The sequence below is a fragment of the Rhinoderma darwinii genome, chromosome 3 (genome assembly GCF_050947455.1).
Source record: "Rhinoderma darwinii isolate aRhiDar2 chromosome 3, aRhiDar2.hap1, whole genome shotgun sequence".
Lineage (NCBI taxonomy): Eukaryota > Metazoa > Chordata > Amphibia > Anura > Rhinodermatidae > Rhinoderma > Rhinoderma darwinii.
In genome coordinates, this window is record NC_134689.1 from 126,613,555 (window position 1) to 126,636,677 (window position 23,123).

At 42.5% G+C, this 23,123-nt stretch overlaps 2 protein-coding genes across 3 annotated transcripts in view; one reads left to right on the forward strand and one right to left on the reverse strand.

The window, feature by feature from the left end:
• The first annotated feature begins 3,184 nt into the window (after positions 1 to 3,184).
• On the forward strand, positions 3,185 to 17,676 carry PMCH (pro-melanin concentrating hormone). Its single transcript, XM_075856686.1, has 3 exons — positions 3,185 to 3,454; positions 3,667 to 3,871; positions 16,943 to 17,676. The coding sequence occupies exons 1-3, from the start codon at positions 3,224 to 3,226 to the stop codon at positions 16,990 to 16,992; spliced, it is 486 nt and encodes a 161-aa protein (XP_075712801.1). The 5' UTR covers positions 3,185 to 3,223; the 3' UTR covers positions 16,993 to 17,676.
• Positions 17,143 to 23,123, reverse strand: part of PARPBP (PARP1 binding protein) — a 79,755-nt gene continuing 73,774 nt past the window's right edge. For both annotated transcript variants that reach the window (XM_075856682.1, XM_075856681.1), the window contains 2 exons: positions 18,732 to 18,894; positions 17,143 to 17,557 (listed from right to left, as the gene is read on the reverse strand). In XM_075856682.1, coding sequence (XP_075712797.1) covers positions 17,268 to 17,557; positions 18,732 to 18,894 — 453 coding nt within the window. In that variant the 3' untranslated portion in view covers positions 17,143 to 17,267. The remainder of the gene's footprint in view (positions 17,558 to 18,731; positions 18,895 to 23,123) is intronic.

The window sequence follows — 23,123 nt, forward strand, 5'->3', positions numbered from 1 at the left end:
TTTATTAGGATAAAAAAAAAAATATACAAACTCACCTTAATCCCGTTCCCGCGCCGTCCGGCGGCAATGGAGACCTGCTCTCTTCTGCGCAGATCTCCTGGGGTTGAACAATGCAAGCAGCGCGATGACGTGATCGTGCCTCTTGTGTCTACGAAAGGCAATGATTAGAAGGACATAGTGACTTTCCCTGTCAATCAGCGCCTTTCAACGATGCAAGCGGCGCAAAGTATCGCGCCGCTTCACTCATAGAAAGGCGCTGAATGGCCGGACACGGAACGTACCCAGCCATTCATTGCTTCTAATTGTACCTGTGTCCTATAGACGCAGGTACAATTACATACCTCCCAACTTTCAAGTATCACAAAGAGGGACAATTTTTTTAATTTTAAGCCACGCCTCTAATCCCACCCAATCTCCGCCCATACACACCCGATTCAGCCCACACAGTAACATGCTCTCATAGTGCCTCCCACACAGTATAATACCAAATAGATGCCCCTACACAGTATAATGCCCTCTATCTGCCACCATACAGTATAATGCCCCCATAGCTGCCACCATACAGTATAATGACCCCTAGATGCCCTTATACAGTATAATACCCCCAAAGCTGCCCCTAGTGCCAGTGCCCATATATAAAGTGCCAATGCCCTCTCGATCGTGCCACAGTGCCCATGTAGATAGAGCCCCTATATAGTGCCACAGTTTCCATGTTGATAGTGCAACCCCCCTGTAGATAGCGTCATTGGGACTCCCTCTAGGAGCGGAATACCCAGCCAGAGCATAGGCCGGGGATTCCGCTCCTAGAGGGAAGCCCTGATCATTGTTCATATATGGACAGTGACGTCAGTGGCTACTCCTTGAGCGAATCCCCGTTGCCGACTCTGGCCGGGAATTCCACTCCAGGAGTAGCCACTGACGTCAATGTCCATATATGTACAGTGACCTCAGGGGTTTCCTCTAGGAGCGGAATCCCCGGCCAGATCCTCGGCAACAGGGATTCCGCTCAAGGAGTAGCCACTAATTCTGAAGCAGGGAACTATCAGCTCCCTGCTTCAGAATTAGTTCAGAGTGGTAAGAGCTCCTCCGCTCGCCGAAGACTCCCCGGACACAGCGCTACTTTAAGCGCTGTGTTCAGGGAAGCCTTTGATGGTACTTTCCATATATGGACAGTGACGTCATTGGCTAATACTTGAGCGGAATCCCCGTTGCCGACTCTAGACGGGGATTCCGCTCATAAATGGACAGTACCATCAAGGACTTCCCCGAGCACAGCGCTTAAATGGTTCCCTGCTTCAGAATTAGTTTGACAGCGGGACATACCCCCGGCTGCTTGGGACAGCGGGACACCGCCCGGAATCTGGGACTGTCCAGCTGAATCCGGGACAGTTGGGAGGTATGAGATAGATAATTGATGGACAGATATGAGAGAGATAGATAGATAGATAGATAGATATAGATAGATAGATAGATAGATAGATAGATAGATAGATAGATAGATAGATAGATAGATAGATAGATAGATAGATAGATAGATAGATAGATAGATATGTTTAATGGAGAAATGTGGTTTTTTTATTACCACTATTACTATTCTCCCTCTCCTGCCAGGATGGGTCGGGAGACACAAGAGTTTCTAAAATCATAAAATAATGTAATTTATTTTATGATTTTAGAAACGCTAGTGTTCCCAGGCACTAAATTGTTTAAACTGTGTACTCACCACTGTCCTGTGGCTTCTTTTCCTCTGCAGTGCTCCGCTCCGGTGTGTCTGCTCCCTCTCTCCAGGCAGACTGCTGCATCATGGACGGTGTGGCCCTGGCGCCCCACTCTACAATTGCGCCCCGCCTGCCCCCCCCCCCACCCAGCTACGCCCCTGCAGGCCAGTACATTATAGTAAAAACAAAAAAAAGTGAGAATCCCCATAACATCATATAGTAAAGAAAAATTTGGTATGCTCGCAACCTGTGAAATACTTTTATTACAAAATTCATGTTGATTGTGAATGGCATTAAAAAAAAGTCCTGAACTAATTAATAGAGAGAAAACTGTCAAAAATGTTACACCAAATAGTGGTCAAAAGTGGTCGCAAGTGCAACATATGCATGGTTGATGAAAATTGGCAACATCAAAAAATACAGTACATATTATTAGCGCGGTGTGTCAGATTCGGCTCCTAAAGCAATGTAAAGCTCTATTTCCTCTGAGATATTCATCTGGGTCAATGGGACCCTATGGATACTTTCGGTGTATGCACCTGGAGCTCTACCAGCATGTACACTGCAAACGCATTGTGAATAGAAACCTTAAAACCCTAATCTAATATAGGTTTGTAGATTGAGAATCACCACGAACTCTGTGAACCATTATATAGACATTTTTTGTATTTATTTGAATTTATCGTAACTCTGCATTTTTGATCTCTTACAACTGTAGCCTTTCCCACCCTCCAAACAAACATGCGGGGAAATATATAAAATAGTTTACCCCAAATTCTGTCATAAAAATGCCCATGCCATAGTTGCGTTAAAATTTGCAACTTTTTACTTCTCCGGCCACTTTCCAAAAGTGTTGAGAAAAGGGGGCGAGATTTATCTAAAGGGGGTAGAGCCTCCACCAAAACAACAGATTTACCATAATTTACGCAGGAAACTGGTGTAAGTTATGGCGCAAAATCAGACGTAGATTCGCATTTTTATTGCATGGACAGCCAAAGATGTGCCAAATTTATTAAGAGTTGTGCATTTCCTGTCAATGAAAATTAGTTTAAGACTCTTGTGTGAAAAGCCAATTTTAATATATCCCCCCCCCCCCCCACAAATCTTTTGTCCAGGGATATAAACAGATCATGATCCTGCAAATAACACACATACAAAGGGAATATTTTTCTATTAACAAAAAGACTAGGTATGACTTAGATAATCCCAATGTGAAATATCATTTCCCTGAATAGATGGCACCCTGTAGATAGGGAGTTCTCTTTTTTTGTACAATGAATTAGCAATGTTCTTTGCTGGATTAAGATAGAAATCAATTATTTGAGTGCTTCTGGTAGCCATTCAGCAACGTACAAGGTTGCTCAAAAGTAGCCCCCTAAAGTGTCATCTTTTTTTTCAGATGCTAATTATGTTGCTATGTATATATATATAAAAAGCAAGAACCTTCACCACATCACTATCACAAAGATTTATTTTTTTTAGATCTGCCACTGGCCTGCAAAAGAATGGTAAGAATGATTAGCCTAGGCTATCCACTAATAATATCTTTATCCATTCTATCCCAAGGCTTCCTGTTTTCCTTGTCAAAGTCTATTCGAAAAGCAGAGAATGACGTCTTACTAGATACAATTGCTCTAAGGAAAGCATTAAGGAATGAAGACACAATATACAAATCCTCAACTAACCCGCAGGACCAGTACTCTATGGATGAAGGAGAAGAGGAAAGAAGCAGAAAGGTAAACAAACACTATCTATTTCACTACAGAAAGCAGAACTTTAATGTAATGGAATATGTTAGCGGACTTCAGGCATAGAAGTCGGAGTATTCATTTCTTTAATACCACATGATGTAAAGCTGCATTTATCTTACATGGTCCTTCACACGTTTCTACAAAAGTTTTTTTGTATTGCCCCAACTAACTTCATTACAAAACGTGTCGCTTTACAGAGTGCAGCGTCTGAAAACACTTACTTCAGCCATGATGTTCTACCATTAAATGTTGGTGGGAAACAGATCCCATTTTCGGCACTTAAAAGCTCATCCCAAAATTCAGAGAACGGAAATGAGAATGTTGAGCTAACACATGAAAGAAGAGATCTTGGGGAAGAAGAAAATGCTGCAAAGTTTCCAATCGGGAGAAGAGACTTTGATAGTAAGTATAAAACTGACATTTTGGAGATAATATTATAGATCATAAACACGGATTTTGTCAGTCATTGTATTATGTAATTGTAAAATTTGCTAATATAGTTTGCTTCATTTTCTCACGGTTTTCAAGATCTCTGTTTGTAGTCATTAAAGGGGTTATTAAAATTGATAATCAATATTAGTTCAGTGGGGGTCCGACTGTCAGCACCCCTGCCGAACAGCTGTTAGAAGGGGCCACGGCGATCATACGAGCGCCGCAGCCTCTTCATTGTTTACATGGTTCTTCTTTCTGTTCATACTTGCACACGCTGTTACAATTGTAGCAAGTTATTGCACCACTGTCCCATTCAAGTCCCAAATAGTGAAACATAATCCTTTTTTCTAATCTGTTTTTAATTTTTAATCTTAGATTTTTTAAGTTCTATTTTATGTACATGGCTATGGGGGAAGCCATCGTGCCTGAGCTGAGCATTTAGAGATGTGCTTTACAGCAGCCACATTGACTATAGGAACCTGTGAACAGGAGGGGACCCATTGACTTCTGTGGGAGAATTATCTAGGCATGCTTTGGGACCTGTGTAAAGCTCAATGTGCAGGAAGGGATAGGAGGGTAGATGTGTTCATCACCTATTATCAATGGTGGATCCTGTATTTTCTTGATATAGGTGTTACCTTTCACTATATTCCTGCCTGTGATGATAATGAGATGACTGCTGAGGAGCGATCTCTACAGGACAGGAAGTGTCAGTCATTGTGAGGCTCAGTGGCCAGAGTGAAACCTGCAAGATTTAAGAATAATTTTATAATATAGATAATGACATACATAGAAAATGGAAAAAAAAATCACCTAAAATTCTTAAAGAATATGTTTAACATAAAAACTTGATTCAAACAACAGATCATTTTCTGATAACACATTCCCTTTAAGGCCCTTTTGCATGGGCCAATGATCATACAAATGGTCATCCGCCGGCTGATCGGATCTTTTATAATGCCATAAAAATTATCATTTGTCAGCAGCAATTCTCCCGGTGCAACAGCAGATGTGCTGCCGTCAATATGCAAATGTATTGGGATGAACGATCGTATTAACGATTGTTCGTCCCCATATGACCATGATTATTGCTCTATGCAATTTGAGCAAACGAGCGTTGATAGACATGTCATTATTGTCAATCGGAGTTAGTTAGTGGGCAGGGATCTACACGTAACTAGCCATGTACCTTTACTTATGTGAGCATCACATAACCAGGACAGATTTTTATCCTCTGGAGGTAAATATTGAAGGATCCCATTTAATGACTACAAAGATCTTAAAAACCATGAGGAATTGATACAGTGTATTAGAAAATGACATAACTTATCATGAATAAGCTTAATTTACTGAAACCCCCTTTAAAATGCTGCTTTACAAATAACCTTCTTGTGTATTTATGTATTGAATTCTCCCGGCTGTTCTACTCTACTTTCTAAACCTGTTATGAATATAGTTGAGAAATGCTGTTTATGTAATTCCACTACCTCCTAAGCACAGGCAATCTAAGGCTACATTCAGATGAGCGTCGGCAACCTCGGACGTGAAAAACGGACATTTATCACGTCCGAGGTGCACTTGTGGAGGACGCCTTGTCACGGATCCCACATAGATTAGAGTTTATGGAGGGATGCGTGACACGTAGTAAAATAGGACATGTCCTATTTTTTCGCGGATCCTTCACACGCTCCGTTGAAACAATACATGAGTCTGTGTGACGACCGTTGTTTTAACTGCGGTCACACGGACATGATACATGCTCGTCTGAATGAGCCCTAAGTTTTTTTTCAACTCTGCAAGTAGCATGGGAGCCTCGGGCCCCAGGCGGCCGCCCGAACCGCCCATATGATAATCCGCCATTGGGCCCAGTATTTGAATACAAATATATAAACTCATAGAACAATGCGATAATGGGCTAAGACGTGTCCACAAGGGACACCTTCCCTTTCTTAACAGTTGGGCCACTCCAAAACTAGTACCATACAGAAAAAACGGAGTACAAAGCCATATATATATAAAAGTATAACAATTTTATTAACATGAAGATTTAGACAAACAATTAAAAAGTGGTATCAAAACAGAGAAGACTCTATAAATGTTCACATGTCATATCGGACTAGCAGGACCTATGATGCAAAAGAGGTATACTGTAATCTCCATATAGGAAATGTAAACAAACCCATCGAATAGCGCACGATTGGGTTCATTTTTTACCTGCGAATTTCTTGCGTATTGCTGCAGTTTTGTTGGTATTTTCCAGTAAAATGCAGTAAAATACGCAATGTGTGCATGTTGCCTAAACGCAGTAAGGGCTGGTTCACACACAACGGAATTGCTGCAGAAGATTTTTGCAGCAATTCTGTTGAAAGTCGCAGACTTTCCACTGCGGCAAAAACGCATGCGGTATTTATGGCAGAAAATGGTGCATATTTTGCTGTGTTTTTCACAATGCAAGGAGATGGTGACATCTCCTATTAAAAACGCAGCAATTCAGTCTACTTTCCGCGGTCCGAAAAATACGCAACGCAGGTCACTTTCAGCTCGGAAATTTTACACAGCGTGTGGATGAGATTTGTTAAATCTCATCCACTATGCTGCTACTGCATTCTGCTGCGTTTTCTCCGTCCGCAATAATTAATGGAAGAAAAGTAGCAATTCCGCAGCGTGTGGATGAGCCCTAAAAGAAAAAAAGAAATTTAAATCGAAGAATCACTGTTTTTTGGTCACCTCATCTCCCACAAAAAAAATAGAATAAAAAGATCAATAACTCGCATGTACCCCACAATGGTATCAATAAAAACCACAGCTCGCCCAGCAAAAAAATAAGCCCTGACATTGCTCAATCTACGGAAAAGCACAAAACTAATTTTATTTTTAACAACTAGTATTTTTCATGTAAAAGTAAAATATAAAAAAAAACTCTATAATTTTGGTACTGCAGTAATTGTATTGACCCATAGAAAAAAGTTACCATGTCATTTTAATTGCACGGTGAACGCCGCAAAAACGAAACCCCCAAAAAATATGTAAGGAATTGCTGTTTGTTTCCCATTGCACCTCACAAGGATTTTTTTGTAATTTCCCAGTACATTATATGGCAAGATAAATAGTGGCATGAAAAACGACAACTACTTCCACAAAAATAAAGCACTGAAACGGCTTTATCAACGAAAAAATTAAAAAGTTACGGCTTTTGAATGGTCGGCAGGAAAAAATGTAAATAAAAATCTTAAAAATGGCTGTGGAGGGAAGGGATCAAAGATACCTGCCTGCAGTCATTAAATAGAAACCTTACTTCCAGCAGATAAAAATCTGTCATGGACACGCAGATGCAGGACTGAATACAGTTACAGTAAGGGTGTGTTCACACGGAATATTTCAGCGCTGTTTTTGACGCGGAAACCGCGTCGGAAACAGTGGCAAAAAAAGCCTGAAATCGTCTCCCATTGGCGTTTTTCCTGCGAACAGTAAAAACCGCTCGTGGGAAAAAGAAGCAACAATCTTTTTCTTCAGGCGTTTCCGTCTATGACCTCATGACCAATGGGAGGCAGAGAAAGGGATTTTTGCAGCGTTTTTTGCCCACGGTGCTCAATGGTCGCGGCCGAAAAATGCAGCGAAAAAAGCTCAGAAAAACACAGCAAATGTTAAAATGTCAAAATCTGCCTCAATATTCCTGAACAGGGCCTTAAATTTTAAGGGGTCTGCTTTGGTGTAACCAGGTGTGGCCCGCTACAAGACAGACCCTTATAATTATACTGTAACTGTAATCAGTCCTACACTTGGCTGTCCATCACATGACCAAAGAAAGATTTTTATTCCATAGGACTAAACAGTGCGAGTTCCTATTGAATGACTACAAGCATCTTAAGGAACTGATAAAAAAAAATAACATTTTATAAACCGGAATACCCCTTAACCCTTTCGCGACAATTATCACTCTTTAAATAAAACTTGAATAAGAACATAATAAACTTATTTTATACCCCCATTCTTATATTTTAAAAAGTAGACACCTAGCCCATTGGAAAAAGAAGTCAGCCAGCACTTTATACTCTTGGGCGCCGTCATGTAATTTTGCATTTACATTGTGGGGAAAAAAATGCATAATTCATGTTTAAAGCTAAAAGTTTGAACTAAGCAGAGCCTTAGGCCCCATGCACACGAACATGCTTTTGCGGCCGCAATTCCCCCGAAAATCCACAGGAGAATTGCGGCCCCATTCATTTCCATGGGCCCATGCACACAACCATGGTGGCCTGCCCATGAGCCTGGATCGCAGGCTCATAGAAAATAATGGACGCAGCCATGTGCACAGCCCGTTGACAGTCCGCGGCCGGCCGACCTGAAAATCACGGCCGTGCACATGGCTACGGTTGTGTGCATGAGGCCTTAGACTCACACCACCTCCTAAAAAGAAGATTATAAGATGTGCAGAGTTCATACATGCCACTTATGCCTATGTCTTCACGCACATACACTATATCTACAAAAGTATTGGGACACCTACACATTACACCTACAGGAGCTTTTATGAAATCCCATTCTAAATCCATAGATAAGAGAATAGAAAAAAATTTGGAACCACAATAAAGCGCTGCTAACATCAGGTTGGAGTAGTGGAGAATTTATGTTTAAAAATCCATTTATTGATAATGACTACGCGTTTCAATGCCGCACCGGCGTCTTCATCAGGTCAGAAAGGTTTTTCATTCTGACCTGATGAAGACGCTGGTGCATTGAAATGCGTAGTCCAATGTGTTACTTTAAGCGATCCCCTTTCCAGCGGATTAGCTTTTGAACCTAGCTGCAGCTGCATCACATATCCATTGCCTGTACCAGTGTTGTGCCTGCTATAGCACATCTGTAATAGGTGAGTTCATACCACCTATTCTGCTTTCTCTATACACCGTGTGACCTGCACATGTGGCGCCGTGTTTTTTGTTCCTCTCTAGATTCTAAATCCATAGGATTTAATATAAAGGAAGGCTTTCTATTTTTTGCCTATTCATCCAGAAGAGCATTTGTGAGGTCAGACACTGATGTTGGACGAGAGGGCCTGGTTCGGAATCTCTATTTTAGCTTAACCCAAAGGTGTTCGATGGGGTTGAGGTCAGGTCTCTGTGTGGGCCTGTCAAGTTCTTCCACACCAAACTCACCCAACCATGCCATTATTGACCTTGCTTTGTGCACTGGGGCACAGTCAGAGCCGCTGGGTGTTTTACACTGCTGTCATGGCTCGTCCAGGAACAAAATCCCCGGCCAGACACTCTTGCCGGGGATTCCGCTCCTAGAAGGAGCCCCTATCTAGGAGCGGAATCCCCCCAGAGCGTTGCCGATACTCTTGTCAGAGATTCCGATCATAGAGGGAGCCTCTGACGTGCCAGTCCATATATAGACAGTGACATCAGGGGCTCCCCCTGTACCGAAATCCCCGGCCCAGATTCTAGCCGACGCTCTGGCCTGGGAAACCGGTCCCGGAGACCTTGACATCACTATCCATATATGGACAGTGACGCCAGGGGCTGCTCCAGGAGAGGAATCCCCGGCCAGAGCATCGGCAATGCTTCGGCTGGGGATTCCACTCTAGAGGAAGCCATAATGGCGCTATCTATGGGGAAATGTGTGTACACTATCTACAGGGGTGTGTTTGTAGTGCTATCTACAAGGGGGTGTGTGTGGCACTATCTACAAGGGGGGTGTGGCAATATCTACAAGGGGGTGTGTGGCACTATCTACAAGGGGGGGTGTGGCAATATCTACAAGGGGGTGTGTGTGGCACTATCTACAAGAGGGTGTGTATGTGACTTTCTACAGGGTCTGTGTGGCACTATCTACAGAGGGAACTGTGGCATTATCTACAGAGGGCACTGTATATATGAAGGGCACAATCTGCCAAATGGGGTCACAAACTGCAGTTTTCTTCCATTTTATTTCCAACATGAGTTCCCCCACAAAGGGGATCACTAAGTCTGTGTAGCCCAAGGGCCCACATAAACCTGAAGCTGGCCCTGGGCACAGTCATGCTGAAACAGAAAAGGGCCTTCCCCAAACTCTTTCCACAAAGTTGGAAGCATACAATTGCCTAATGTGTCTTGGTATGCTGAAGCATTAAGATTTCCCTTCACTGAAAAATAATACTGAAAAATAACACCATAGCATTATCCCTCCTCTACTAAACTTTACAGTTGGCACAATGCAGTCAGGCAGGTAACATTCTCTTGGCATTCACCAAACCCAGATTCATTCATATTGCTAGTCCAGTGGCGGCATGCCTTACACTACTCCATCTGACGTTTGGCAATGGGTTTGGTTATGTAAGGGTATGTTCACACGGCAGCGTCCGTAACGGCCGAAATTACGGGGCTGTTTCCAGGAGAAAACAGCCCCGTCATTTCAGCCGTAACGGCATGTGCAGGCGCTTGAACGCCTTGTCCATTACGGACGTAACTGGAGCTGGTTTTCCATGGAGTCCATGGAAAATGGATCCATTTATGTCTGAAGTAGTGACATGACACTTCTTTGGCGCGGGCGTCTATTTACGCACCGTCTTTTGACAGCGACGCGTATATATACGCCTCGTGTGAACAAACGTCAGCCCATTGCTTTCGATGGGCAGATGTTTGTCAACGCTTTCAAGCCGTAATTTTGGACGTAATTCGGGGGTTAAAACGCCCGAATTACGTCCGTAAATAGGCCGTGTGAACATACCCTTAGGCGGGATTCACACGACCGGGTCCCGCCCGAGCCCGAGTATCGGCCGGTAAAATCGGCCATTTTTCCCGGCCGGTTTGCATTATTTTTGCATCCGTTCCGGGCCAGGCAAATCTGGACAGTGACATCAGCGGCAACTCCTGAAGGGGAATCCCCATGTGTTCGTGGATTCCACTTCAGGAGTTTCCCCTGATGTCACTGCCCAGATATGGACAGAGACATCAAGCGCTCTGTCCAGGAGCGGAATCCCCGAACACACGGGGATTCCGCTCCTTCAGGGAGCTAAAATGGAGCTAGCACATAGCAGAGCGGGGAGATACCTCCCTGCTCTGCTATAGTGGCGTCGCTACAGCAGCCGCAGCAGCAGCAGCAGCAGCTGCTAGCGGCGCCATGGAAGGTGTCGCCGGGCCAGGGCGCTTTTAAAACAAGCAGGGGAAGGGAGCCAGCGCAGCGCTCCCTTCCACCTGCTGTACACCCCGGCCCTGCCACACAGTGTACAGCCATTCGTCCAAATGGCATAAACTCCTCCTCCTCACATGCACTCTGCGCTGTGAGAAGATAGAGCGCAAGCGACGGAAAACCCGGCCATCACTCGGGACACATTCCGGTGATGGCCGTGTATTACCCGGCCCCATAGACTTCTTTACCCGGCCGAAAATAGAGCATGACCTATTTTTTGACGGCCGGTTTTCCCGGCCGTCAAAAAATCGGTCGTGTGAATAGCCCCATTAGGGGTCTATTATTCCTAATGCAGCCGGGTGCCGGCCGATTTATGAACGGCCGGCACCCGGCCGGGAAACCCTGTCGTGTGAATGAAGCCTTAAGGGTATGTTCACACGGCCTATTTACGGACGTAAATCGGGCGTTTTTGCCCCGAATTACGCCCGAAAATAGCGCCTCAATAGCGCTGACAAACATCTGCCCATTGAAAGCAATGGGCAGACGTTTGTCTGTTCACACGAGGCGTATATTTACGCGCCGCTGTCAAATGACGGCGCGTAAATAGACGCCCGCGTCAAAGAAGTGACCTGTCACTTCTTTGGCCGTAATTGGAGCCGCTATTCATTGACTCCAATGAATAGCAGCGCTAATTACGGCCGTAATTGACGCGGCGTTCAAGCGCCTGCACATGCCGGTACGGCTGAATTTACGGGGATGTTTTCAGGCTGAAACATCCCCGTAATTTCAGCCGTTACGGACCCCCGCCGTGTGAACATACCCTAAGGCTTGCACTCAGCTGCTCAACCATGGAAACTCATGCCATGAAGCTCCTGAGGAACAGTTTTTGTGCTGATGTTAATTCCAGAGGAGATTCGGAACTCTGCAGTTATTGAGTCAGCAGATCGCTGGCAGCTTTTATGCACTATGTGTGATCCATTGTTACACAAATGTTTATAAAGGCAGACTGCATGGCTAGGTGCTGGATTTTATACACCTGAACTTAATGATTAGGAGGTGTGTCCATATATTTTATCTTCACAAAATCACCAGAACTAAAGAGACCAAAAATCTCTTGCATTCAGATGCAGGTAAACATCAGTCACAGTCTCAACAAATGGTCTGATTAATGCAGGGGGTGATTAGATGTGCAACTGCTCATCTTCTCACCCCTATAAAAGGGGTAATAAAAAAATAAAAAAAGCACTCTTGCACATGACCCTGTGTGTGTCAGCCAATTCCCGTACGTGATATGTGGGAAGATAGGACATATTCTATCTTTCCAGGGATCGGAGTGTCGGGTCCGTTTGCACCGACTAAAGAGAATGGGTCAGTGAAAACTATCGGATGCCGTCAAAAACGGCTTGAGTGGCACTTAGTCGTGTGCAGGAGGGCTAATGTGTTGTGCACAAGAAGCGGATTTGCGGCCAGAAAATTTACAGTGGAAGGCTGTTGTAGGCAAGTGGATGAAAATCTCATCCACATGCTGCTAAACATTTTCCATGTCGAATTCAAAACATGCTTATTCTGTTCAGGATTTTCACAGCGCATTTCCCTCTTTTCAATGAAAAAGGAATTAAATTTTCAGCAAACACTTAAGAAATTCTGCTACGTTTGTGGGTACCCTAAGGTTGTGTTCCCACAGTGCAGATTTGCTGTAGATTTTGCATGTATTTTTTTTTTAAGCCAAAACCAGGAACGGAACCTAAACAGAAGACATATATAAAGCAAGCCTAATAGGTTTCCTCTCCTGGATCCAATTCTGCTTTTGGCTTACAAAATGCAGGTAAAATCTGCAGCAAATCTGCACCTTGGGAAACCAGCCTAAAGCTACATTCACACAAGCGTGTCCGATTGACATGCGTAAAAAACGCAGGGTATCTCTTACATTTCATGTCCGTGTGCCATCAGTGTGCTTTACGTGTGGCATGCGTTTTTCACGTCCGTTTAATTTCCCTGCATTTGATGCGTGAAACACGGACAGCACACGGATGTTGCCTGTGTACTGTCTGTTTTTCACACACCCATAGACTTCAATGAGCGACAAGTTGTGCAAAAACGCACCAATATAGGACATGCAGTGAGTTTCACGCAACGGACAGTCGCTGCGTGAAAACTCACGCATGTCTGGATAGCCCCATTTAAAAATGAATGGGTTCTTATGCTGTCAGTTATTTCAACGGACAGCACACGGACGAAGATTGTGCTCGTCTGAACGAGCCCTAAGGCTGGATTCACACGAGCATGTTCGGTCTGTAAAGGACGGAACGTATTTCGGCCGCAAGTTCCGGACTGAACAGACTGCAGGGAGCCGGGCTCCTAGCATCATAGTTATGTACAACGCTAGGAGTCCCTGCCTCGCTGCGGGACAACTGTCCCATACTGTAATCATGTTTTCAGTACGGGACAGTAGTTCCACGGAGAGGCAGGGACTCCTAGCGTCGTACATAACTATGATGCTAGGAGCCCGGCTCCCTGCAGTGTGTTCGGTCCGGGACTTGCGGCCGAAATACGTTCCGTCCTTTATGGACCGAACATGCTCGTGTGAAACCAGCCTTAATGTGACAGAGAGCATATATCCTCCCTCATTGGTAAGAGGCACGATAAAAATAAAATACCCATATTACCTATGGTCACTGAGGCTGTACATAAAGTAAAAGCTGTAGAATTTCCGCAATGGAATTCTGTGCGGAACTTACGCAGCATTTACAGTAGTAACAAAGTGGATGAGATTTTAAAGATCTCATACCCACTCTGCGGAAAGAAAATGCAGCGAAAATATTCATAAATTGACCTTCGGTGAGGAATTTAACCCTTTAACGACAGACATTTTTAGTTTTTACGTTTTCGGTTTTCACTCCCTGCCTTCCAAGAGACATAACTTTTTCATTTTTCCGTCAATAGAGTGGTGTGAGGGCTTATTTTTGCAGGAGTTGTAGATTCTATTGGCATTTAAAGTACCATATAATGTACTGGGAAACGGAAAAAGGTGGAATTGGGAAAAACCTGAATTCCTTCATTGTTTTTGGGTTTTGTTTTTACGGCTTTCACCGTGCGGTAAAAACGACAACTTGACTTTATTCTGCGGCTCAATACAATTAGGCTGGATTTACACGAGCGTGAGCGTTTTGCGCGCGCAAAAGGTACTTAACAGCTCCGTGTGTCATCACCATATGATGCGTGGCTGCGTGCTTTTCGCGCAGCCGCCATCATTATGACACTCGGTTTGTAAACAGAAAAGCACGTGGTGCTTTTGTTTTCATTCATAGTTTTACTGCTGTTGCGCGAATCACGCGCGTCACACGGAAGTGCTTCCGTGTACTGCACGTGATTTTCATGCACCCATTGACTTCAATGGGAGCGTGATGCGTGAACAACGCACAAATATAGGACATGTCGTGCGTTTCACGCAGAGGACAGACGCTGCGTGAAATCACTGACAGTCTGCACGGCCCCATAGACTAACATAGGTCTGTGCGAGGCGCGTGAAAATCACGCGCGTTGCACGGCCGTATTACACGTTCGTCTAAATAAGACCTTATAGTGATACCAAATTTATAGTTTGTTTTTTTTATATTTTACTACTTTTACAAAGAAAAACCTATTTGTTAAAAAAATTAATTGTTCTGTTTCACCACATTGAGAGCCATAACTTTATATTTTCATCGATTGAGTGGTGTCCGGGCTTATTTTTTTGCGGGACGAGCTGCATTTTTTGGCACATACGATCTTTTTGATCACATTTTATTTAATTTTTTTTTAACGCTAAGGTTACCAGAAAACAACAATTGTGTTTTCAATTTATTTATTTTTCTGCCCTTCACCGTGCGAGTTAAATAATGGTATATTGTAATAGTGCGGACTTTTACGGACGCGGCGATAATAATTTTGTTTATTTTTTACATTGTGCTTGGGGAAAAATGGCAATCGTGAGATCGTGCAGTATATTGAGGCATGGCTTAGCAGAGGCAGACAGAAGGCAGACCTGGGTGCCTTAATTAGGCCCGTGGGCTGCCATGACAACCATCAGTGGCCCACTCTTTCCAACTGGCAACTGTATAAATGCTGCGGTCGCTATTGGCTGAAGCATTTAACTACTTAAATAGCAACGTGTTAGCTGTGATACACAGCTGACACCTGCAGTATATGGAGCCCGCTGCAAATATCACTGTGCCGGCACGGGTCGGGAAGGGGTTAAATCCGCAGCATGTCAATTTATGCTGCATTTTCATTGCTTTTCTGTTGTGGGTTTTCCCCAGTCAATGGGGATGCAAAACGCTCAACAGAAACCCAATCGCACCTCAGAAAAAAAATATAAAAATTCATACTTACTCAGAACTCCTAGCTTCTTCCTCCAGTCCAGCCTTCTGGGATAACATTTCATCCCATGTGATCGCTGCAGCCAATCACAGGCTGCAACATCATCCAGGGAGGCCAGACTGGACGTCAAAGGATGGACGCGTCAACATGACAACGGCCTAGGAAAGTGTGGATTTTTATTGATTTCTACGCTGCTTACCGCAGCGGAAAATCAGTCTAAAAAAACCCAGTTTTTCAGACGAAATGTGCTGCGGTTTCCAGGTCGGATACACTGGGTAGATTTTACGCAGCGTATTCCACCTGTGGGAACCCGGCCAAAGGGTGCAGTGACACACTTGCTTTGTATTTTCGCAGCAACATAACCTGACGAAAACGACAATGTATGCCTATTGGAAAAATATCCTGCAACTGCAGTTCTCGCATTGCGGAATAGATTTCTCATAGACTTACATTGTAAAGGAAGTACAAAGCAAGTACGCCACAAGTGACTGCACCCTAACCGCTTTCCCCCTCCCATCTATCACTTTTCATTTTACGTCCTTGGCAGTGACAGGGTTAAGGGTCTTTTCACACTTGCATTACATTTCTTCTGTCAAATTTTTATCGCTTTTTGAAAGGGAGAATAGCCAGGCATGCGGCACTCTTTATCCAGAGGGGGAAAAAAAAAAAAGGTATAGCTGATGAAAACCTTACAGACCTATTTTAAGTCAATACGAATAAAATAAAAATTGCTGCGGTATTGTTCACGTTTAGTATTTTTATGTTTTACTACTACTCCAACATAAAAAAACATTTTGTTTAAATATCTATATATATTTATTTGGTTTTGCATCACCATATTCTGAGACCAAGAACTTATTCTTCCGTCGATGGAGCAGTGTGGTTTTCCTGGGGCGAAGTGAGGTTTTTATTGGTACCATTACAGTATAGTACAGAAAATCTGGAGATTTTATTTTAGGGTGTTCAACGTACGGGTTAAATAATGTGGTTTGTGATAGTTCAGACTCATGGATTCAATACCAATTATGTTTGTTTATTTATTTTTTTTACATTACTTTTGGGAAAATTTATTTGTTAACCAACATTTTTTTTGTTAAAACATAGATTTTAAAATCTAAAACCTCCTATTTGCATCATACGGACACTGGTTGAGCAGAACAATTATTTTATTACTGTGGTTAAGCTTCCAAAATACTTCGAATTGTCTTTTAGTTACTGCCTTGTAATAACATTAAAAGGGTGTTTAAAAACAAATATATATAAAAAAATTGTTATAGCATATTCATTTGACATGCCAGGAATATGTGATCCCATCTTTTAAATCCCCATCAATCCAGAGGATCGGATTCTAGACCCCCATTTTTGGTGAAGTGATGATCAAGAATGTGGGGTCACTCAAGGTCTGCTTCAGTATATCCCCCACATGAAGAGTGGCTGCACAAGCACAGCAACCTTGTTCTTGGTATCGTGGTGTTTAACTGCAGAGATCAGATATTTATTGCGTAGCAGATCACATTATGTAAAATTCAATGTAAAAGGAAAAACCAAAATAAACAATCTGTTATTTTCTAGTGCTCCGATGCATGCTGGGAAGAGTTTATCGACCTTGCTGGCAGATCTGATGTACTGAAGATTTTTCAAGTTGTGGTCATCTGAACAATGTCGAGTGCCTGTGTAATGAAAAGTCACACCTGAGGAAGCGACAGAACTGAAAATAAATTTAGCATCTTATATTAATGTTGATTAAAAAAAAAAAAAACACAACAAACAAATTGTGAAATGTAAACATGTAGTCAATTTATTAAAATCAAATAAAGTACTATAAAAAGCAAATAAATAACATTTGCCAATAATACAAAAAAACGTAACTTTCAGAACAGAATTTTCAACCGAGAAATTATAAACGGAAGAAGCTTGTGAGCTTAGCTTGACCAACTATCTGTTTGTTTTTTGCTGAAGATTTACTGTTATTTCTAGCCGTGGCGGACTTCTCCTTTAGTTTAGCTGATGGTAAGGTTTTCTTTTGTGGGGGTTCATCGTCCGGGATGTATTGATTTTCACATTTGTCCAACTGCTTTCTCTTTGTACTTTTTCGTACAGGGTCCTTACTAGACTTCTCTTTAACAACGATGACGTCCCGATTTCCTGAATTTATCTGTAATGCTGTTTTTTCTTTTGACACATCACCTAAAATAAAAATATAAAAAAACAAAAAAAAAAAAAAAAAGTCCCAGTTTTACACTTGCCATACAAAACATGGTTGCATGGTTAACACACGAAGTGGATGTAAGTTCTTATATTAAATTTTCCTAAAAATAATTGCTGGCTATTACTAAGTGCATTTAAAACAGTGGTAAAGCCTCTCCAAACATGAGACAATTTAAAAAACTAACGTTTCATCACATCAATTTGTATACATGGCTTCCATACATATGTATTCATACATAGAAGTCGGATGTTAATTATATTTACAGAGTATCAAGATTATTTCAGTAACAACCACTTCAGGCTCTGTTCACATCTGCGTCAGAGGCTCCATTAGGGGCCTCCTTCAGGGTTTGACAGAGATAATAGCGCAGCATGCTGTGTTATTGCGTCTGGTAAACTCGGGAAAACCCACTGACGAAAAGCAGACGGGACTCATTAAAGTCAATGGGTTCCGTCGGCGTCCGTTGTGCAACGGAACCGTTGCTTCCGTTATTCCCTTGTTCTGCTCCTCTGATGGAGCAGTGCAATGAAACTACACAACGGAGATGTGAACATGGCCTAAATTAGACAAAACAGCCCTGATGATGTAGAGAATGAAAACTAAGTGGGGTAGGTTGGGAGGCTAGGGTTCTAGAAAGTGTTTATTGCATGAAAAAAAAGGTGATTAACCAAAAGGTGACAAAATAAATAAATAAAACACGAATGTTTGTAATAGATTTAAAAAAAATAATAAGGGAAAAAATAAAAATTAAGCTTCTGGTTTATATATAAATACTAATGTTATCTATTATTTAGGCTTTGTTCATATCTCTGTCAGGGCTCCGTTCGTTTTGATGGAATCGATAGCGTAGTCTACTACGCTATTGATTCTGTCAAAACGACGGAACCCTTGCACAACGGAGACAAACGGAAACCATTGACACCGGATCAGTCACCATTGAAATCAATGGTGATGGAAACGGAAACCTATGGTTTGCGTCAGTCAGGGCTCAGTTCTGACGGAAAGCTCCAACGGAATAGAGCCCTGACGCAGATGTGAATGAAGCCTTAGTCAACTTGCAATTCAAATTTTAGTACCATTTCAAAATACTAGAAGCTTCTAAATAAATTAAAAACCACAAGGGTTGTGGTGTAAGATTTAATAAACGGTTACCAATTGGTACATCATCATAGCAGAGTACTGGAACAATCTTTGGTGCTGGGTGAATACAGGTTGGAATTTGACTCATACTAGGGAAGGCAGATGGTTTGATTTGGTTTCCAGAATCATCTTTATAAGTGCAGGAGAACTGGGATCTAATCAGGTTTTGCTTTAGCTGGAGAAAAAAAAATAAATAAAATATGTTATGATCAAATGTAACAATATAAACAATACACATAGAATTGTCCCGCTTTTTAAATAATTGATCATGGTGTAGCTATAAAAATAGTCAAAGTGTAACTAAATGTCCAAACTTCTGACATGTCAGAAGTTTCGGTTTGTGGGGTCCAAGCACTGAGACCGCACCAATCTCTAAAACAAAGCAGCAGATGCACTCGTGTGAGTGCTCAGTCACTTAGTTTCTGTTCAGCTTTTTCCGGAAATCAATGTATCAGAGTACTGGCTCAATCGAAAGTCTATGGGCCCGTACTTGGATACATCGGCTATCCGCCGGAAAAACCCAAAACAGAAACGAAGCAGCAAAGCGCTCACACGAGCGCTTCTGCCGTTTCGAGATTGGTGGGGTTCTCCGTGCTCAGACTCCCACCAATCAAAACATCTGACATGTCCCTATGACATATCAGAAGTTTGAACGTTTAGTTACACTTTAAAAGGCTATGCAAACCTTTAAAAGTGACATTTTTAGAAAAAAACCAAACAAACAAGATACAGCTGCTTTGTATCCTGTATATACAGAGCAACTATATCTTTCGCCAAGACCTGAATCCGTCAGTTCCACAGGACTGACTAGTTTAGCATCGGCAGATCCTGCATGTCTCCGACATGCAGGATCCACTTGTAATCAATCACATCTAAGTAATGATCTTAGATGTGATGGATAACAGGTGGATCCTGTGTATCAGACAAGCAGGATCCGCTGACGCTGAACCAGTCAGTCCCGAGGACCTGACCGGTACAGGATTCAGCAAACGATACAGCTGCCCTGTATACAGGACACAAAGCAGCTGTATCTCAAAAAGTCTTAGTTAATTTATGAAAAATTAAAACGTTGTACCAAACAGACATTTTTATCAAAAAACACAAATATAAGCTTTCAAAAGGTTTACATAGCCTTTAAGTTATTAACCCCTTAAGGACACTGCCAAAATTATTTATTCAATTTTGTTTTTTCCTCCCTGCCTTACAAAAGCATTAACTTTCATTTTTTCATCGACACAGCCATATGTTTGCTTGTTTTTTTTGCGGGACAAGTTGTAGTTTTTCATGGCACCATTTAATGTACGGCATAATGTACTGTGAAACTGAAAAAAAATAACTTGTGGGTTGAAATGGGCAAAAAAAAAACCGCAAATACGCCATATCTAAGGGGGTTTGGTTTTTATGGCGTCCATCAGGCGGTAAAAACTACATGTTCACTTTATTCTATGGGTTGATACGATTACGGCGATACCAAATTTATACTTTAATGTCTTACCATTCAAACAATATTTTTTTTGTCGCCACAATCGGAGAGCCATAACTTATTTTTCCATCCATTGACCAACGAGAGGGCTTTTTTGTGGGGCAAGCCGTAGTTTTTTTTTTTTGTACCATTTTGGGGTACATGCGACTGATCAGTTTTTATTCCATTTCTTTCAGGAGCCAAGGTGACCAAAAAGCAGCAATTTATGCGTTTAACCTTTTTTTTAATTTTACACGGCGTTCACAGAGCAGGTTAAATGTAGGCTAATGTATTGCAGTCCATCATGATTCTTACAGCCTACTGGAGTCGGAAAGGCTTCATAGGAGTACAAAGATGGCAGACCTGGGGGCCATCATTAGGCCCCCAGGCTGCCATGATAACCATCGGCGCCACACGATCGCTTTGCGAGGGGGCTGATGGCATGTTGGAGGGGGCCGTTCCCCTGATTCTAACACTTTAGATGCCGTGATCGAGATTGACTGCAGCATCTAAGGGGTTAAAAGGGCAGAATCAACGTGATCTTTGATTCCGACGGTTGAAGTGAGTTGTCGGCTGTATTACACAGCAGTCACCTGCGAAGTATGGAGCATGCTCAGCCTGTTCCATACTCCCCCCTTAATGGCTGCCATGTAAGTGGCATGTCGTTAAGGGGTTAATCACTTTTTACACAGGGCGATTGGGGAAACAACGCTCGATCCCGATCATTGGCCCGTGCAAAGGAGCCAAGCAATCAGCCGATGCAATAATCAGTCAGTAAAAATAATCGTTGTCAGCTGCAAATCTCACCATGTAAACAGGGGATGTTCTGGCGGCAATGATGCAAACAATCCCGTTCGTCCCCATACAATATAATGATTGCTCCATGTAAATGAAGCTAAACAAACGCGGATCAGTCTGCTACAGTTGCAACAACAAGTGAACCCTTTGGAATTACCTGGATTTCTGCCTTAATTACGAATAAGAGGTCTGATTGTTTTCCAAGTTACAAATACAGAAACACAATTTAACTAAAACTAATAACAAACAGTTGTACTGTTCATGTCTGAGCACATTGTGTAAACATCCACAGTGTATGGAGAAAAAGGCACACGACCGTATTTTCGGACCCATTCATTTCTATTGGTCATGGATACCTTTCCGTATTTTTACGGATGGGTGTCTGCTGAAAAAGAACAATAGAACCGGTCCTATTCTTGTACGTAATTACGGTACGGACTCTCCCATAGAAGCCTAAGAGGACTTCCGTAAATACGAATGGCTACGGATGTGCATCCGTAAACAGTCTATTTACGGAAGCGTTGCTATGCAACATGGCGACATCATTTTCAGCCTTTTTTACGGATCCGTATATATGGATCAAATATGGATGCATTACAGACCGTATTTGCGGATACCGTTCCGTATATACAAATAAATTACGGATGACAAAAGATACGTATTTATGGATAGATGAAAATACGGTCGTGTGCATGGGGCCTTAACAAGGAATTTTGGTCTTTCTCCCTGCAAATGTGTGAGTTCCCCAATATACAGCATCTCGATAGGGTTAAGGTCAGGACTGGCTCGGCCATTCCGAAACACAAATTTTCTATTTCAACCATTCTTTGGATGATTTACTGGTATTCCACGGGTCATTTTCTTGTTGCATCATGCAATGTCTCTTCAGCTTGAGGTCATGGACTGCTGCCCTTACATTCTCCTGTAAAAGGTTTAGATTCCTTTTTCCCCTATTGATCCCCAGGCAATGAGGCAGCCCCAAACTATGATATGATGCTCCCTCCACCATGCTTCAGCGTTGGGATGAAGTTTTTATGTGTAGTGTTTTTTCCTTCCAACGTAGCATTGAGCATTTGTGCTAAATGGTTCAACTTGTTCTATGGACAGATGAGACCATTTTCCCAGAAGCATTGTGGAACATCCAGGTGGTCTCAGGCAAACTTGAGATGGGCCACAATGGTTTTTTTGGACAGCAGCAGCGTACTTCCATGGATACCAGTCTTGTTCAGTGTTATTTCTAATAGAGGACACATTAAGGCCAGGATCACACACACCGGTTTGATGCAATTTTGAGCCAAATTCAGAAGTGGATCCAAAAGGAGGGAAAGGTATAAAGAAAAAAACTGAAGCAGCTCCTTTAATCTGTGCCCATTCAAACTGCAACAAAAACTGCATTAAAACGGTGTGTGTGATCCTGGCCTAACAGGTTTTTTTCAGTTTGTAGAGAGTGTTCAGTAAGTCTTTTGAAGTTAGTCTTGGTTTCTCTCACCTTTCAGGATGGACAGTTGTGCTCGAGTGTACGAACACACACACACACACACACACACTGAGGATTTTCCGCAACAGATAAATTGCGGAAAATCTGCAGCGGATTACAGTAGCAGCAGTGTGGGTGAGATTTCAACAAATCTCGTCCCCACACTGCGAAAAAATGAAGCCGAAAAAAAAAAAGCACATATTGACCTGCAGTGCGGTTTCTACAACCGCAGCATGTTAATTAATTCTGCGGAATCACACCTCTTCTGTTACGAGTTTTCCCATTAAATTCAATGGGGTGCTTAAACCCGCAACAAAGTGGTGTGTGTTATATTTGCGGCAGAATCAGTGATTCAGTGATTCTGCTACAAAAAAATAAAATAAATAAAAATAGAAAATAAAAAAAATTAAAATATAACGTTATACTTACCCAGAGTTCCTTGGTTCTTCTCCAGTCTAGCTTCCCTGGAGGACGTTGCAGGATATGTGACCGCTGCAGCCATTCACAGGCTGCAGCGGTCACATGGACCAACTTCATCCAGGGAGGCCGGAGTGGATGTCAGTGAAGGGAGGGGTTAAGTATGTGCGATAGTTTACGCAGGGGAATTAATGCCCGAAAAAAATTTCGGACTGCCTTCTCTGCGGTGTTCAGGGCGGATACGCTGCGC

What these genes read in the sequence shown, in the direction of transcription:
- PMCH (XM_075856686.1), top strand. Translation starts at nt 3,224, where the DNA reads ATGGTAAGAATGATTAGCCTAGGCTATCCACTAATAATATCTTTATCC. An exon ending in AAGAGGAAAGAAGCAGAAAG is followed by an intron (nt 3,455 to 3,666) that starts GTAAACAAACAC and finishes GTCGCTTTACAG; the next exon opens with AGTGCAGCGTCTGAAAACAC. An exon ending in CGGGAGAAGAGACTTTGATA is followed by an intron (nt 3,872 to 16,942) that starts GTAAGTATAAAA and finishes GTTATTTTCTAG; the next exon opens with TGCTCCGATGCATGCTGGGA.